Below are 20,249 nucleotides of genomic sequence, written 5' to 3'. Positions count from 1 at the left end.
AACAATGCATCTAATATCTTGGCCTTATCTCAAGGCCAGATGACTTTGAGTGATAAATTCCATTTCACTCTACACCATTGTATCATGATTTTGTATTTTGCTTTATCATATCCTGATTCTTGGAAGTGCATTCAAGAACAAGATTATTTGGCCCCAAAATTCCTGGCAATGACAATATTCAGTTCTAGAGATTCACACTATGACATTTAGTGGTCCCACAATCATCAGATCTCTGACCACAAATATTCTGGAGATTGCCATTGCATAGAATCTTAACTGGATTTATTGCATAAATGTCAAAATCACTATTGCACATCAATGTTAAGTGACTTTCCGATTCCCAAAGCCTTTCCATTTTTTTCATAACTGAAGCCAGGGGGTTGGGTGAATGGATACTATATCACAGAATCTTCACAAATTCAATACCATAAGAAGAAAACAGCAATTTGAGCACTAGTTTCAACATTCAGTATCCATCAAACACATAACTTGGTGAGTTTTTATGATGTACAAGGTGCACAGTGACTCATAATTATTTAGCAGTATGTCCAAAATTTGAGATAATCCCGCCATCTAGAAAGACATCTCATAGCTTCATCACCCACCTCATCAATCTGCAAATCCACAAAAACATTTGCTGTCCTGTTTTACCCTTCTTTCATTGTCACTTGTTTAATATCAACAAATTCACCACAGAGCCGATAGCATTTAATGAGGAAAAGTCTCACTGCTGGTTTTTAAATTTGCTAGCTATTATAATATTCCAGAGGATTAATTTAAAAAATTAATGGTATCTGTGACAGCAGTACAAGTCACTGTCTATGAGGTACAAAGAAAATTTGGAAAAAGTATTACAAGTGTTATTTTTTGTGGCATTGAGAGTTGAATTCCACTTGTAAAAGAACCTTTGAATTGTATGTGAAACCCCCTTTTACTGAGCATCTCTGGAAATGTGGCTCATTAGCCTCTCACTAACAGCCACTGGATTCCGCAGCAAGAACCCACATTTCTCCGACTTCGTACATCGAGGGTGTGTAGACTCTGGTCCAGCCAAATCTGTGGGGTTAAGATTTCTTGCCCACCCAGACCCCAGGTTGTGTGAATGTTGTGTGATTTACTGCCCTGCAATAGCCAGTCAGCATGAAATAACAGATCACACAGTGCATACAATTATACAGAAATGTATTTATGAAGTATAACTTCACCAAAGAGTCAGTAAAGAAAAGAAAGAAATAAGAGCCTATTATAATTAAACAGTCCAACATGCTTGGAGCTCAAATCTTCCAAAAGCCATATTTACTGATCCTGAGCAGACCTCCACGCTTCGGTTCCATCAAATCACGTTTCTCCACTGGATCGAATCCTATGACCGGTTCTCTCCAGCATCTTCTCTCTTCATCTCCCACCGAACAAAGACGAAGACCCACCTCTGGTGTCAATCTCAGAACTGCTCTCCCAGCTTTCTCTGGACCCTTCTCCTTCTCCTCACTCCTCTCTCCTGACTATATGAGCCACGTTTCTGAGCATCCCTTATCTCCGACAACCTAAACACTGCTTCCACAGAAATACCATTACATGAAATATCCTGCAACATTAGCAGTAAAACCTTTCTCAGGGTGTTACATATGTATTACTGATTTCAGCAGTCAAATATTGGAAAATTCAAATCATAAGCAAAATGTACTTTGTTCTTAATTCTAAACAAATCAAGGAAAATTTGCTTTCTTCTAATACTACTTATATACATGATGCTATTGAAGTAAAAAATTGGAATTGATTTATTATCATCACATTGAAAAACATGTCTTGCATATTGTTCATGCAGATCAATTCATTATTCAGTGAAAGCAGACCAAGACATTAAGGTAGAACAAGTCAAGAGAATGGCAAGACAAAGTGTAATAACTGTACAGAAAGTGCAGTGCAGGTAGACACTTAGATGTAAGCTTCCAACAGAGAGAACTGTGAGGTCAAGAGTTGAACTTAACATATTAGGTGAACAGTCAATAATCTTATAACTGCAGGATAGAAACTGTCCTTAAGCTTGGTGCAATGTACTTTCAGGCTTTTGTATGTTCTGCCAAATGGGAGAAGTGAGAAGAGAGAATGTCCAAATTGGATAAGGCTTTTGATAATGCTGGTGGCTTTACTGTGATAGTGAAAAGTACAGACAGAATTCAGAGATAAATGGTTGGTTTCCATGATGTACTGAATTGTATGGTCTACTGTCCTCTCCTATCAGATTCCTCCTTCAGCCCTTTACCTCTTACACCTATTACCTCCTTACCTTAGTATATTCTTACTTCACCTCCCCCTTCCCGACCTACCCACCTTCCTCCTTACCTGGTTTTACTTATCACCTTGTATGTAAAACTCTCTAAAGTTTCTGACAGTTTTGGGCAGATCTGTTGCTACACTGAGCTATGTTGCAACTGAACAGGATGCTTTCTGTGGTGCATTGATAAAAATTGGTTAGGGTTGATGGGTACATGCCAAATTTCTTTATCCTCCTGTGGAAGTAGAGGTGTTGGTGAGCTTTCTTGGAAGTGGTAACTACATGCTTGGACTAGGACAAGATCAAGTTTCGTGGGAGTTATTGACTCCCATGTCTAGGAGTTTGGTGATGGGTTTGCTTGTAGTTAGAGCATTTAAGGTGGCACTGTAGTCAATAAACAATAGTCTAATGTTGGCTGTTTGCTGTCGAGATGCTCCAGAGATGAGTTTAGTGCCAGAGAGAAGGCATCAACCATAGACCTCTTTGGCAGCAGGTAAATATTTAAAGCCATCTACAATTCTATATTCATTCATCCTATATATAGTTTGATCAGGTATCAGTTGCAAGGAAAATGTTTGTGAACCCTTTGCAATTACCTGGTTATCTGAATTAATTACTCATAAAATGTGGTCTGATTTTCATTTAAGTCTCAATGATAGGCAGACACAATCTGCCTAAACTAATAACACACAAACAATTGTACTACTTCTCATCAATACTGAGTACACTATTTAAACAAACACAGTCTATGTTCAAAAGCATATGTGAAACACCGGGGTAATGCCTTCTACAAAATCTGTTTGGAGTAGGGTGTTCCAATCAATGAGATGAGATGGGAGGTGGAAGTTGTAGATGTGCCCTGCCCTCTTAAAAAGACACACAGAGTCAGAGTACTGACAAAGCTCTGCTCTTCTCAAGAACGATCTGTTTATGTGCACCATACCTCAATCAAAACAACTTTCGGAGGACCTTAGATGAAGAGTTGTAGAGATGCATGAAGCTGGAAAAAGCTACAAAAGCATTTCTAAGGACTTGAGTGTTCATCAGTCCACAGGAAGAGAAGTTGTCTGCAAATGGAGGAAATTCAGTACTGTTGATACTCTGCCTGGAAGTGGGCTTCCTGCAAATACTCTTACCAAGTGCTCAATGTGCAATTCTGAAGGAAGTGAAAAAGTATCCAAGGTAAAACTAAAAGACCTGCAGAAATCTCTATAACTTGCTAAGGTCTCTGTTCATGTGTCCACTATATATTAAAAAAAAATGAAAAAGGATGGTATTCATGGAATGACACCATAGAGGAAACTACTGTTCTCCAAAAAAAAAACATTGCTGCACATTTCCAGTTTGCAAAAGACAACCCAGATATTCCAAAATACTTCTGAGACAATGTTCTGTGGGGAGATGAGAGAAAAGTTGATCTTTTTGCCAGAAATAAATACATCTCTATTGGGAGGATAAAGGGCAATGCACAACAACACCAAAACATCATCCAACCATGAAGCACGGTGGAAGGAGCATCATGGTTTGGGGCTACTTTGCTACCTCAGTGTCTAGAAAGCTTGCAATTATTGAGGGAACAATGATTTCAAAGATTTTAACAATGTCTTACAGGAGAATATTAGGGTAGTGGCCTGAAGCTTAATAGGAATTGAATGATGCAACAAGACAACGATCCAATACACAAGAGTAAATCAACAATAGATTGGTTTAAAAAGAAGAACATTTGTGCTTTGGAATAGCCAAGTCAGAGTCCAGACCTTAACCCAATTAAGAAGCTGTGGCATGACCTGAAGAATGCTGTTCATTCAAGGTATCACAGAAATATCGATGAACTGAAACAGTTTTGTATAGGAAAATAGTCTAAAATTCCTCCTCACCATTGTACAAGACTGATCAGCAGCTACAGGAAACGTTTGGTGGAGATCAATGCTCCTAAAGCAGGTTCTACCAGTTAATAAATTCCTGGCTTCACGTACTTTTTTCCAGTTTGGACTGTGAGTATGTTCAATAAAGACATGAAAAATACAATTCCATGTGTGTTATTTATTTAGGCAGATTATGTTTATCTATTATTGTGACTTAGATGAAGATCAGACCACATTTTATGAGTAATTAATGCAGAAAACCAGGTAATTGTAAAGGGTTTTCCAACTTTTTCTTGCAACTCTATAGTCATTTATGGGAGAAAAATAGAAGACATAAACTTTCTAAATTGTACCTCATGTAATACTCATTATTTTAATATCCATTGTTCCCCTTTGTAGGATTATCAGTCTATCATTTACACACAAGAAATTGTCCTACCATGTGAAAATTGTATGACGTCTGAAACATTTGTAGGTTATTTTCACAGGAACAATCTTGCAGGAGATGGTTGTCATTATTAAAAGGAATCGTCCTTCTCTCTGATCCAGTTGTTTTACAATTGCTGTCTGAAATGCATTAAAAATGCCAATTCACCAGTGTATTACACAAGCTATAAAAAGGCTGCTGTTGAATTATTAATTCTTTATGTATGATCATGTATGAAGAGTTGCCGTACATTGAAAATTCTACCTTATGTACAAGGATTATAATAAATCCAAATTTGCTCTGCACGGGCACCATCTTGTCAGAGTAGGATCTAATCATTAGCTTGTGACATCTTCAGCAGAATAACCACCAGCTGACACTTAAATTAGAATATGAAAATGCATACTTAGTTGCAGTAACACAGCACAAGTAACCACCATAGATATTACATCTGAAATTGCACTTTAAGTTGTATGAACCCTCAGTTCCCAAGTGCAAAATGAAGAAATTAAGCAGACTTCCAGCTGTGAGGGTTGGTGGCTACCAAATGGAAGGAACTATAATAACAAAATTGATATTTGATGGCATGCTGCAGTTAAAATTTGAAAAAAGCTGGTGAGATATTGTGGCTTTGCTCAGTAGTTATCTTCTTTGTGATATGACATTGGTCAATGTAAGAAACTGCATGTTTTAAAAAGGAAATTGAAATTAATTATTTATTCTACATCAACAAAAGATGCTAATTGCATTTCAGCAACATGCATCTTTGTACAGAATAAAAGGCAATAAACAGCAAGAATCTGCATTGCGTGTACCAGAGTGACAGTGCAGTCAAATAATTGGAAGGAAAGCTGCTTATTCTGCTGGGAGAGTGAATACAAAATGATGATGAAAGGGAGATTGTGCTCTAAACTGGTGTACAAGGATGTTTCAGTAGAAACTATTTATGCCAAACAAAAGCAGTTGACAAACATTTCACTTTCATTTGAAGTGCAACACTAACGCTGGAAACTGACAATGCCAGAAATACCCATCAAGTCAGGCACAGCAGTGGGAAGAGAAACAGAATTATGTATCCAATCGTACACCCTTTGTGAAAACCCCAACTTCAGTTTCTGACCTGAAACATTAGCTCTGTTTTCCTTTCCACAGAGGTGGCCTTGACCGGCAGGGTATTTATTTAGTTTAATATTTCTAGCATTTGAGCTTAGTTTTTGATTTTCGTATATAAAACTCAGACAATGACAAGGCTACTAAGACAGAATATGTTTTCATAAACCAGCTCGCAGACAAATTGTTTATCTCCCATACTAACTGCTGTCATCCAGCTACACTTACAGCTATGTTGCTTTGCGGCCTCTTGGTTCCAATTATTCTTTCAGTTTTGGTGCTACTTCCATGCACAGACCACACCTGTAATTAGCTGTCAGAGGCCTTTGAACAAACTTCAAATGTCTCTGATGTTCATTGGTATCTAAAACAAAAGTTTAAAAAAGATGCCTTTCTGAAAATTGCTCTTAATTGTCACTGAGTAATTGGAAACATCACAACAATGTGAAATAAAAATCCACTTCCTCATAGATTCAGCTCATTTAAATGAATGATGTTAGTGATGTAAAGTTGGGGACATGGTGCTTAAGAATGGTTGTGGTTCATCTTAGTCTCGGGGCTGAGCATGCTGATTGGCACCTGACCACCCACTTGCAACCATGTGCATTGAGAGGTACACCTGCTGTCCACTCGTGACCAAGCCATTAACCACAGGCATTTCCATTGAAGATTGCGTGATTTTGTTCGAGTCGGAACTTTAAGCTAGAAAGCAAACAGTTTAGTACAGTTTTGAATCTTGTTGATAACATCATATGAGTTACTCTCTTTATTTTCAAAAGTGTCTTTGGTAATTAGCAATAATTGTAGTGAAAGTCTGGGTAAAAAGAATTATTTTTTATCTTGCAGATGGCAAAGAAATGGCACAGACATTGAGATAAACTTGGATTACCGTTATAGTTTGATTGGTGGTACTCTGGTGATCAATAACCCAGACAGGACCCAAGATTGTGGAACATATCAATGTTTTGCTACAAATTCGTTTGGCACAATCGTGAGCAAAGAAGTAAAACTTCAATTTGCGTGTAAGTTTACAGAACTTTTTCCATTAAAACAGTTTATTTTAGGGATTAGACTTGTATGTTGTTTTAGTTATTATTTAAATGATGGGTTCTGAATATGTGCTGACAAGAAAAAATATCATCTGTCATGAGTATACATTGAAAAAAATGCAAGGGCATTTGGCCTGCATCTTCAGTCCAATGCTCACCCGTTTTTTTCTATTGGCTAGCATCATGTTTTATTGAGAACATCCCAGACTTTGGTATCCTTTTTTGCAGTGTAACTGTTTATTTGAATCTTTTGTAAAAAAGCAAACTATTTTGTTTGCAACATTTTAGCAACAATAAAATCCACTGAGAAATTACTTACTCAAAATGCTTTGTGAAAATTTAATTTCTATATTGTTTTATTTTGGAGAACAAGTTTGCACTCTTCCCATAGTTATTTATAATTGATACATGATTTGAATAATAAAGTTTATGATGGTGTGGGCAACTCAACTTTCTGTTTATCTTCATTTATTTACTCGTTGGTTAATACAGTCTGTTACCAGTGCATTTGCCGTATCAATCTTCCCAAATAATTGAGAATGCTTTGTTTGTTTTGTGAAGACCGCTTTGTGTTGAGGCTTTGAAGTTGATATGAAAACATGAAAATATTGTGTGGATTAAAACTAAGAGGGTGAATTCAGAGGAAAAAAAATCTGACCACACAAACCTATATTATAGTCATGAATGACAGAAGAAAAAAATTAGGATACATATTTTTTCAGAATCTCATGTGTTGCAATGCTTTAAAACATTGTAGACAATGCTATGTTTCAACTTATTTCTTGCAAAATAGTCTCACTATTCTACGTAAATTATGATTCCACTCCATGTAGTGAATATAGATATCTGAGTGCATACAATTGCTTGAGAAAAACTTACACTTTTTCAACTTTGGAATTTGATGCTCTTTGGAAGTCAAGAACTCACTTCCTTCTGCTGTATTTTGTTTTTCCTCCTCTAATATCAATCTAAGGATAGATCTAAAAACAAGTTACTTTCATACATTCCTGTGCAAGTCCTAGAGCTATGTTCAGTGTATCTTGAAGGTGGGCTAAGTGGTTTTATATTGAGACATCCTTGTGGACGCAACCATGGAGGAAACCATTTGTGAAGATTTTAGTTTTCAGAAGTGGACCAGTGAGAAGTTTTCTTCAGTGTTGAGCCAATGATGTCATTTCAAACTGTCTGCACTAAAGCTGAGGGTTAACCTTGTAGATGAGTGCTAATGTGTTAATATTTCAATGTTAATATTTTCAATATTTCAGTGTTAGTATTTCATTATTAAGGACTGCTGAAAACTTCATTATTTTTGCTTGTATTTATCAACTGTTGACAGGCTATCAAGAGGCAAATATGATTACGTAATGAACATTTCTACAGGAAATATTGATGTATTTATAAAATGGTCGACTAGCAAACTGATTTTAAGTGTACTTTTTGCATTTCATTCTTGAACTTAAGTTGGAAAGGAATGGAGTCTTAAATAAAAGGTGTTTCAAACTATTAATTGTAAGAATTAAGTTAATGTTTTAAAACTGTATTTAAATCAGTGGTATATTCTGGGTTTGTGAAAAGGAACACAAGTTTGCAAGGACTGTTAAATATTAGCAAAGATCATTCTTGCCATTGTATCATCTCTGATTTGTTCAATGTCCTAGTTGTAGGTTTCTGTTAGTGTGAACTGTTTGCAGGGATTCAGCATTTCACTAGGACAGATTGCCATTTTACAAGTGACATTGAGCATCACTGAAATTGGATTGTGAAGTTGAATATATTTGTTTAGTGTCCTCAAGTACTGGTAAAGTAGATGTTTCCATCCATTTTCCATCCATTTTTATGCATAATCATTGCTGTAACATGAACCAAGTTATGGGAGAGACACCAAAGTTAGTTGATACAAAAATGTTTTATTCAATTAAATGAGACACTCTTAGAGGAAGAGGCCTCTCAACCCAATATCGCATAATATTGTTATATGCTAAAGATCAAAGGTAACAGTAGGATAATTATCGTTACAATACATTTACAATGCTTCCTTGACATTACATATAGTTCCACACCTCCTTCTTTGCGCCTACACTTGAGACACCCTAAATAAAATTTTGTCAGCATTGTCTGGTTTGATATCAACTCCAGTCCACAGCTCCAGGAAAACTATTGTTCAGGATCGTATTTGAAATTCCATCTGCAATTCACATTCAGATCTGAAGAACAGCTGCTGTTGAACTTAATATTTGTTTTTTATACCTTAACTCCAAAATATGCCTTAACATCATGAAGATGGACCCCATTTGGAGAGTGTGGCCTATTGTGATGATAGGCCCTGATGCTATCAGGAAGGGCTCTGTAAACCTTTGCCAACCAACTAGCTAGGCTGCTTAAAGACGTTTTCAGTCTCTTATTACTACAGTCAGAAGATTCCACCTGCTGCAAAAGGGCAACAGTTATACCAGAGTCCAAATAGAGCAGCATGAGCTACCTTAATGATTATCATTCAGTAACACTCACATCTACAGTGAAGAAGTACTTTGAGAGATAGATTACACTTAGAATTAACTCCTGCCTCAGCAAGGAACTGGACCCACTGCAATTTTCCTAGGTTATGATGGATGTGATGCCAATGGCTCTTCAAGTGGCCTTGGATCTCCTGAACAGTACAAGAACCTATGTCAGGATGCTCCTTATTGATTGTATTCTGCTCACCATTTAACACAATCATTCCAACAGTTCAGATCAAAAATCTCCAGAACCTGGGGCTCTGTATCTCCCTCTGCAACTCAATCCTCAACTTCCTAACTAGAAGACTACAATATGTGCGGATTGGGAGTAACATCTCCACCTCACTGTTCATCAATACTGGTGCACCTCAGGGATCTATGTGGTCAGCCCACTGCACTGCTCTCTCTAAACCCCTGACTGTGTGGCTAGGCAAAACTCAAATGCCATGAATAAATCATTGCCACCAATGATCCTATTATTGTTGGAATTTCACATGGTGATGAGAGTGTGCACAGGAGTGAGAGATATCAGCTAGTTGAGTGGTGTCACAGCAATAACATTGCACTCAACACCAGTAAGACGAAAGAACAAATTGTGGACTTCAGACAGGGTAACATGAGGGAACACATGCCAGTCCTCATCAAGGGATCAGAAAAGGAAAGAGTGAGCAATTTCAAGTTTCTGGTTATTAAAACATCTATCCTGGACCCAACCTATCAATGCAGTTACAAAGAAGGCATGGCAGCAGCTATATCATCTGGTATGGGAAGTAACTGCACAACATTGAAATAAGCTACAGGGTTGTAAATTTTGTAAGCTCCAGCATGGGCACTAGGCTCCATAATATCCAGGACATCTTCAAGGAGCAATGTCTCAAAAAAGATGGTGTTCGTCACCGAGGTCATGCCCTGTTCTCATTGTTACAGTCAGGAAGGAGGTACAAAGCACAAAAATCATGCTGAAATTCCCCACCCTTCCATGGCTAATTGCAGCCTTAGACATTTTTGAACTGCAAAGTGTGAATGGTTCTCACTGTGGATGACTACTCATGGAGTGTTGAGGTGTCCAAGCTGTCTTTTACATCCTCAGCAGCAACTCACCAAGGAATATCAGAGAAAGTTGTGTCAGGCAACGGTCCACAATTTAGCCGCTCAGAATTCAAAGTGTTTGCTGGGAACTATGAGTTGAAATACCAGAGAGGCAGCCCACAGTACCCTCAGGCAAATGGAGAAGGAGAAAGAGCAGTGCAAGCAATTCAGATTCTCCTAGCAAAGGGAAAAGGCCCCTACAAAACACTGCCAGCTTATCCCTCCACACTTCTTACGAATGCCTGTAGTCCATCAGATCCATCAAGGGGTTGGAGATTGAGACCAAGCCTGCCCAGTCTTCCTTCCCTTCTCCAACATTATTCACTGGACTTAGCCAAAGTGAGAAATTTTGAGACTACACAGTGTGAGAAATTGAAAAGCATCCATGATCTCAGCCACAGAGCTAAATTGTTGTTGCCACTCAGGAATGGTGAAGCTGTTTGAGTTTCAGACTATTTCACCAAAGGAACAATAATCCAGTAGCAGGCACATAATCGTTCGTGGTCAGATCTTACCTGAGGTGGATGCACCTGTTCAAGAATCTCCATCCGCTCCAACACTTCCAGGAACCTATCTAGATATGGTCATTTATCTGTCCCACCAGGGAGATATTGTATACTCCATAGCCTAATAGCTTAGGGCAAGTGAATAAAGAGACAGAATGATCCTTTCACTTTGCTAGTGTTCAGGTAGTCTACCCTGACCTTCATTAGATATAGTGTTTTTTAAATAGAGTTCTAATGTTGAAAACATTTCACAAAATGAGACTGTTCTTTTTAAAAAAAAAGAATCTGGTTAAAAGGAGGGAAAAACAGAAAAGCCATTAAAAACAAACACCAAATTTTGAAGATGGGATACAGCAAAAGAAGACCATGAACATACACTCAGAGGTCGTCTCAAGTGGTCACTGAGTGTAAATTCAAATATAACATTTCAGTTTAAATACTTCAGGGCTCTGAATATCTGAAGACCAGATTGTCAGGCAATTATCTGCATGTGTTTTCTTTTGAAACCACTATTCTTAATTGTGGTTAATACATGAAGTGCTTTTTGGGGGTGAGGGGAGGAATCCCATGTGGATTTGAATTAAGTGAGCACATAGAGAGAAACTGGACAGCTGCTTTATTTAGGATGACAATGCCAATTCTAGTCTGTCTTCAGAATGGCAATGAATAGCAATTAAGTATAATGCAGCTTTTAGAATCAATCTGCTTTACATCAAACCTGAGGTAGAATGCATAATCGAGGCACTTTATTTTTGGAAGCAAATGTTAAATGTTGTCACACATGAGGAAAAAGGGTAATGTTACTTGACTCAAGTCCAGCATAATAGTAAAATTATTTAATAGAATTTTTCATTTTGAGTCCAGGTAGTATTGATGACAAGATTACATAGCCTTGCATTCAACAATTCTGGGACAAGTTTTACTGCTTTACTCACATCGTGATTAGAAGACACAGCAGTATTACAGTACAATACAGCATATAAAGTTATGGATTTGGTTTGTATTTCCACAGTGTGATTGTTTTCTCTACTAAAGATATACTCAAATTATGCCCAAAAGTTTCTTTGTAAATGAATAGGATCTCGAAGTCTAACAGGTTTGTTAGACTTTGATGTTTTAATCCAAGGTTTTTTTAGAAGTCGGGGAACAGGCACAAAACTTTGTTGATAGAACAAAGGAAAATTGAAAACTATCGGTGATAGAGGTCTACTCAGTGAAGGGAGAGACAAAGAGCTGAGATACTAAGAAAATGGTGCCCAGCCTTTGAAGACTACATAGATGAGGAAAATTCTATTCAAGTTTGTAGATAAGTGTTAACCAATGAGATAGCTCCTATTCAAGTAATGAGAAAAACTTCCAGAGTCATATTTTGTTTAACCATTATATAGATCTAGGGCAGGGGTCGGCAACGTTTATCACTGAAAGAGCCAATATGGACCCATTTCCCACAGAAAAGAAAACACTGGGAGCCACAAAACCCGTTTGATATTTAAAATGAAATAACACTGCATACAAGGGTTTTTTTTGCCTTTATGCTATGTATAAACAAACTATAATGTGTTGCATTTATGAAATTGATGAACTCCTGCAGAGAAAACGAAATTACATTTCTGCATGCAACAAAAACATTTTGAACTCCGAAAAAAAGACGTTGGGTTGAAGGTTACTCCATAGTTAGCCTACCTTGGATCGAAGAATTAAAAGAAAGCGCGCACTGGCGGGTGTCAGGCATTGGCAGTGGTGATGTATATTAATAGCGATAAAAAACACGTTGTAGCGGTGTGCTACACGCAGCGCTAAAATAAAGACACTGCAGTCAAAGGTAGCTTTATTCGAACTAAACAGCCTTGCTTTAAAGCCTCCCTCAACCCGTCCCCGTGGGCGCGGATGCTCCAAAAGACACATACTCACAAACCCCCGTAGGCTATCTCCCTTAGCCGGAACGGTGGCTAATTGTGAGCCGGTTCGGATGTGCCAGGAAAAGGGGTCTCCACAAAGTTTTTAGATTGTACAAGATCACCATAATCTTCAAATTTCGAATTACATTTCAAAAACTAACAAACCACGGGGAGCCGCATCACAGAGATCAAAGAGCCGCATGCGGCTCCGGAGCCGCAGGTTGCCGACCTCTGATCTAGGGGAACACTGAAATTGCATATACCTATTGTGACCATTAGGAGGCATAATAAACTGTTACATGTATATAAGAAGTACTTAAAATACAAGCAGATAATTAATTGTTAAACTGCAATGAAAATTACTATCGAACAGTCAAATCCAACCATACCACCTTTGATTTTAAATCACACATTTAGAATCATTTTGTCAGAAAAATCAAAGGCAGAACTATGTGAGTTTGACCTATCCCACATGCACAAAGAAAAAGATGTAGATTATGATAGGACATATTAGAATGAATGTTAGTACTCATCGTAAGTAGGGAAAATTGATAAAAATATAACAACAAATAATATAATAAACTTCATAATGTCCAGTAGTTGTCGACTTGCTTGAAGCCCTCCAGCTGGTTAGTTTGTTTGCTATAACCCAGCAGTGCAGGCACCAGGCAAAGAGGATACTTGCCCATTAATCACCGTGCTCGTTGTCCTCGTCAGGTAGCACTTCAGCTTGCTTGCAGTGGCTGGGATATATCCATTTAGTTTAACCTTCCAACTTCACCACCGAGTTGGTATTTAACAGCACTTGATAAAGGGCTTCACACCGAGCTCCTGATGGTTCCTTGTGTGACTCCATAATCAGGACCCACTCACCAGGATTCAGGGTGTGTCCTCCTTCTGTTGGATCACTCCAAGTGGCATAAACGTGTTGAGAAGCAGACTGGACAGGTTTGGTTAATTTCACATAGTAGTGATGCACCATCAATAACTCACACTGAGACGTAAGGCGAGATATCGGCTTTTATTGACTGGAAGAAGGAACCAGGAGTGAGTGTCCATCATACTATGTCCTGGAGACTGAGGCCGAGCGTCAGGCCTCAGATCGCCTTTATACAGGGGCCTGTGGGAGGAGCCACAGGAGCAGTCAGCAGGGGGCGTGTCCAGACAGGCACATAGTTCACCACAAGTAGTTAATTAAATTGTCTGCTGTAATATGCTTATCAGCCTCTCTGAGATTCAGAGCTCCTGGCTATGACATAGGATGCTGTGTTAGCACCTCGAACGGATTTAATTTAATTTTGTATAAGACCAGAAGAGCCGTAGGCCATGGTGCACTTTCCTCATGAAACTTACTCATTGTTTGATGATTTCATTCATTCGCTCTGCTTGTCCTGATGACTCTGAGTGATGTCGACAATGAAAAGATCATTTAATGTTCATCAGCTGACATGATTCCTGACAAAACACTTGCAGTGAAATGGGTTCCTTGGTCAGTCAATGAGACATGGCAATCCCCTCTGGGAATATAGTCCTTGACTAGAATTTTTGCTGTGTTGTGTGGCAGTGGCTTTCCTTGTTGGAAAGAAATGTTGCCCACTTGGAAGTGTGAAAACAGACCAGGTAGGGCAGGAGAACATAACTGCAATAAGTTTTTTGCTACTCCAGAATTCATTCTCTGGAGTGTCATGCATCTTTCAAATGTTTGTTGAGCTACTACCCTGAACTTTGGATGCCACCATCACCGAGAGAACCTGTCAATCATCTTTTGCACTCCAATGTGTCCTAGAGGGTGTATTTACTGTGCCAGATAATCCTGCATATTCGTCTGTGATACAGAGTTCAACTTTTTTCTCCATAATTCCAGTTGTCGGTTCACTGCTATCTTCTTATTTCTTTTACTCCATCCTGCACTACCTTTTCTGCAATTTCTCCCATGACTGCATGTCTGTGGCTTTCCAGTGTAGTCACTTTAGAGTGGTTTTTACATTTTAGTGTAGTAACTTTGGACAGCCGTTGTATGACATCTATAAGTTCTTATACTAGTTGGCCATTCTTGATTGGGGTTCTGACAGCCGTAAACAATCCTTTTGGTCTCCATAAGTTTCCAAGATCATGAACAACATCATGAAACAAGTTCAAAGTAAATTTAGTACTGAAGTACTTGTATGTCTCCATCTACAACCTGAGATTTATTTTCTTGCAGGCAATCACAGTAAATACAAGAAACACAATAGAATCAATGAAAGACCACACCCAACAGGACAGACAAACAACCAATGTGCAAAAAAAACACTGTATAAATACAAGAAGAAAGAGAAAAAAATAGTAATAAAAATAAATAAATAAAAGAATGGATGAATGAATGTTAGGGAGTCAAACATACTTTCCATGAGGGATCCTTGAAAAGGCTTAAAAGTACTGAGACTTATGTAGAGTCATAGAGAATTATAGCACAAAAACAAGTCCTATGCTGAAACCATTTAGACTAACTACTCCCATTGACCTGCGCCAGGACCATATCTTCCAAACCCCTACTATCCATGTACCTATCCAAACTTCTCTTAAGCGTTGGATATCGAGCTTGCATGGACCACTTGTGCTGGCAGTTCATTCCACACTCTTGTGACCCTCTGAGTGAGGAAGTTTCCCCTTAAACTTCTCACCTTTCACCCATGACCTCTGGTTGTACTTCCACCAAACCTCAGTGGAAAAAGCCTGTTTGCATTTACCCCATCGAAACCCCTCATAATTTTGTATGTCTCTATCAGATCTCCTCTCAATCTTTTATGTTCTGAAGAATACAATCGTAACCTATTCAATCTTTCCTTATAACTCAGGTCCTCAAATTCATCCTCAGTTCTAGCAAGTTAAAGCAAGTAAAGCAAGAAATTGATAAAAAATATTCTGTTGCTCCTAATCTGGAGCTTTAAAAAAAGAGAGTTGAACTTCAGATGCATCACAGTTTGTTATTCATCCCCGATTGAAAATCAATTACTTAAAACTAAGAGTCAATTTTATGTACATGGTGATACATTGGGTAGATCATGGCCAACCAATTGAAAAATGCTTTGACTAAACATCAGATTATTAAAGTTCGTAAACGGGATGGTAGTTTGACGGTTGAGCATGACGAAATTAATAAATCTTTTCAAGAATTCTATACCTCTTTAAACCAATCAGATTTTCCTAATGATTCTACCAGAATGCATGAATTTTTCAGGAAATTGAATATTCCAAAATTACCTCTTAATGCACCCATCATGGAAGAAGAAATAAAGAAAGCAATTTCTTTGATGAATTCTGGTAAAGCACCTGGTTTGGATGGGTATACAGTAGAATTTTTCAAATCTTTTTCAAATCTATTTTCACCTTGGTTATATAGACTCTTAAAGGATGCTTTATTTGTAGGTAAATTACCATAATCCTTTTATGAAGCATCAATTTCTTTAATTCCTTCAAAAGATAAAGACATCATTGAATGTGCATCATATAGACCTATATCCTTGTTGAATGCGGACTCCAAAACCTTTTCCAAAATATTGGCAATTAGAATGGAAAATGTATTGCCACAAATTATCTCTGACAAGACAGGATTTATTAAAAATCATTATTCATATGTTAATGTTAGGTTAATGAATATTGTATATACTCCTTCATCTAAAACCCCAGAATGTGTTATTTTGCTAGACACCGAGAAAGTGTTTGATAGGGTTGAATGGGAATATTTATTTAATACACGAGAAATGTAATTTTAGCCCAAAGTTTATATCTTGTATTAAATTGATATATTATGCACCTATGGCTTCTATACAATAATCAGACATCCCCCTTTTTCAGGCTTTTTCGAGGTACTAGACAGGGCTGTCCTTTAAGTCCCTTACTATTTGATATTGCCTTGGAGCCCTTGGCAATCAGTCTTCGTGATTCACCCAATATAATTGGCGTTATTCATAGGAATGAGATACATAATGTATCACTATAAGCAGATGACCTGTTATTATATATCTCTAACCCAGAGAAATCCATCCCTGCAATAATATCACTACTTGATCAGTTTAGTACCTTTTCTTGTTATAAATTGAATCTTAATAAGAGTTAAATTCCTATTAAATATGCAAGCTCCAGTCTTTAGACAATCACCATTCAGACTGGTTACTGATTACTTATTTGGGCATTAAAATTACTAAGAAACATAAGGATCTACAAACTTTGTATTTAAAGTTAACTTTTTACCCTTAATTGATCATGTTAAACAATTGACCCCATTGTCCTTATTGTTGATTGGTAGAATTAATACTATTAAGATGATTATTTTACCTAAATTTCTGTATCTATTTCAGGTGGTACCAATTTTCATTTCTAAATCCTTTTATGATATTATTGACTCTAAAATTTCTTCATATATATGTCAGAATAAAAATCCTTGATTAAATAAGAAATATTTACAGAATTCGAAAAAGGAGGGTGCTTTAGCAATGCAGAATTTAAGATTCTATTATTGGGAAATTAAAATTTGATATTTACCATTTTGAACACAAGATCTGGATGAAATTCATTGCCCACGATGGATGAACCTCGAGCGTGAGTCTTTACAGGGGTTCTCATTGGCTTCTATCTTAGGGGCCTCACTTCTTGCACTTACTAAACTCAATAAACAAATGACTAATCCAATATCTAAACATACAATACAAATATGGTTTCAATTTCGTAAATTTTTTGGATTGAATAAATTTATCCTATGAACTCCTATTATATCTATTTTTTTCTTCCAACCTTCCAGAATTGATCAAGCTTTTCTTTTATGGAATAACATGTTTTCGTGACTTATTCATGGATAACTGTCTCCTGTCTTTTGAACAGTTGTCTAATAAGTATAGTTTGCCTAGATCACATTTTTTCAGTTATTTACAGATTAGAAACTCTTTGAGTATTATGTTACCAATTTTTCCAGTATCACATCAAAATGAAATTACAGAAAAAACATTTAGGCTTAAACCCCAATCAGAAGAGTTTAATAGCAATTATTTATGATCTGATTATGAAAATACATCTAGGTACATCTGATAAAATTAAGAATGAATGGGAAGGAGAACTTCAGGTATCTTTACCTGTAGAGAAATGGGAGAAAATTCTCCAACTAGTTAACACTTCTTCAATGACACACCTTGATACAATTTAAGGTGGTTCATAGGGCCCATATGTCCAAGGATAAGTTAGCTCATTTTTATGGCCACATAAATCCTGTCTGTGACAGATGTAAGTCTGAGGAGGCTTTCTTGACACATATGTTCTGGTCTTGTCCTCTTTTGGAAAAATATTGGAAAGATACTTTTGATATTATTTCAGCAGTTTTGCATATTGATTTACAACCTCATCCTATTACTGCAATTTTTGGATTACCAGTGATGGACTCTTCTCAGTTATCCCCTTCAGCTTGCCATTTGATGGTATTTGTTACATTAATAGCCAGAAGATCCATTTTATTTTAATGGAAAGATTCTAATCCCCCTTCTACATTTCAATGGTTTTCCTGAACTATAACATGTTTAAACTTGGAACAAATTAGGAGTGGCACTATCAACCCTTCGGTTAAACTTGAAGAAACATGGAGACCATTTATTCAACATTTTCATATGATGTAAGCCGACCTTTTCCGAATCCTTCTCAATAACTTTTTGTTCATGTATAGAGGAGCAGAGTTAATGACAAATAACGTTTTTAACTGATAAAACAAGGCAGCCCAGCTTTGGTTTTGTTTTGTTTTTATTCTTTTTTTTGTTAGTTTAGGGGGATTTTTTTCTGGTAAAAAATCTTTTCTCTTTGTATCTTTCTCATGTTTACTTACTAAGAGATTGGGAGGCTTAGATTACACATGTTACATGTACATTAACCATTATTAATGTAATCCTGATCTCTTTGTGTCACTCTCATTGTTATGTTTATCTATTTGAAACAAAAAAAAAGATTGATAAAGAAAATGATAGAGAAACACCAGACAGGATTGTGTGAGGAATGTCAGGAAGAGGAGTCAGTAGAACATGTAATTCTGAGTTGCAGAAAGTATGGGATACAGAGAGAGATGATGAGAATTAATCTAAAGGAATTGGGTGTGCAAGAATTCACATCAAAAGGGTTACTGGACATGGGAGAGAGAGCAGAGGTCAGGGTGCTTTTAGCTTTCTTAAGGGATACAGGGTTTTTTTAATAGGGTATGATGGATAAGCAGGAATAGGGTACTAGGATGGCCAAAGAAGAAAGGATAAAGTGCAGATTAGGGTATGTGTGTGTGAGTGGGTGAAGGGATTTAGAACGTAAGTCTATCATCTGATCCACACCCCAGAGCAGAAGGTGGCGGTAATGCACAATTAAGCTGGGTGCCAACGGTCATAAGACAAGAAGAAGGAAGGAAATCAGGTCCACTAGACTCAGCACATCTTTGTAAATTTTATATGTACACTTCCAACTTTGTTTACATCTTTCCTGTAGGTTGGTGACCGAAACTGCACAAAATAGTCCAAATAGGCCTCACCAGCATCTTATACAACTTCAACATAACATCTCATCTTTTATACTCAATACATTGATTTATGAAGGAAAATATGCCAAAAGCTTTCTTTATGATGCTATCTACCTGTGGTGCCACTTCTAATGAATAATAGATCTGTCTTCCCAGATCCCTTTGTTCTACCACACTCCTCAATGGCCTACCATTCACTGTGTAAGACCTACCCTGGTTGGTCCTACTGAAATACAAAACCTTGCACTTGTCTGCATTAAATTCCATCTGCTGTGTTTCAGCCCATTTTTCCAGCTGATGCAGATCCGTCTACAAGCCATGATAACCTTCCTTACTGTCCACTACACCTCAATTCTTGGTGTCACCCACAAATCTGCTGGTCCAGTTAACCACATCACCATCCAGACCATTAAGATAGATGACAAGCTGTAGCACCAATCCCTGCAGAACACCACTAGTCACAGGCCTCCAGTCAGAAAGGGAAACCTCGACCACCACCTTCTGGCTTCTCCCACAAAACCAAAGTCTAATCCAATTTACTACCTCATCTTCAATGCCAAGCGACTGAACTTTCTTTAAGACCTTATCAAATGCCTCAGTAAAGTCCATGTAGGCAACATCCACTGCTTTCCCTTGATCTACTTTCCTGGTAACTTCCTTGAAAAACTCTGTAAGATTAGGTAGCCAAGACCTACCACACACAAAGCCATGCTGACTATCCATAATCAATCCACATCTACCTGAATATTTATATATCCAGTCCCTTGGAATACGTTCTAATAACTTTCCCACAACTGACGTCAGACTCAGCAGCCTATAATTTCCTGTTTTGTGTTTAGAACCTTTTTTAAACAGTGAACAACATTGGCTATCCTCCAATCTTTTGGTATCTCCCCTCTTGCTAAGGATGATTTAAGTAGCTCTGCTAGAGCCCGAGAAATTTCTGCTCTTGTCTTCCGTAGGGTCAGAGGGAATGCTTTGTCAGGCCTTGGGGATTTATCTCAGACCAGCAAAC

The 20,249-nt window shown here is 37.5% G+C and overlaps 1 protein-coding gene across 1 annotated transcript in view; it reads left to right on the top strand.

Annotated features, from left to right (window-relative positions):
• Nucleotides 1-20,249, top strand: part of LOC132377892 (contactin-4-like) — a 1,978,611-nt gene that overhangs the window by 1,112,524 nt on the left and 845,838 nt on the right. Inside the window, exon 7 of the mRNA XM_059944356.1 lies at nt 6,524-6,699. Within this exon, the coding sequence (XP_059800339.1) occupies nt 6,524-6,699 (176 nt within the window). The remainder of the gene's footprint in view (nt 1-6,523; nt 6,700-20,249) is intronic.

The sequence above is a fragment of the Hypanus sabinus genome, chromosome 19 (assembly GCF_030144855.1).
Source record: "Hypanus sabinus isolate sHypSab1 chromosome 19, sHypSab1.hap1, whole genome shotgun sequence".
Lineage (NCBI taxonomy): Eukaryota > Metazoa > Chordata > Chondrichthyes > Myliobatiformes > Dasyatidae > Hypanus > Hypanus sabinus.
The sequence above is the reverse complement of the archived record's forward strand: the minus strand, read 5'-3'. Positions and strand labels throughout refer to the sequence as shown.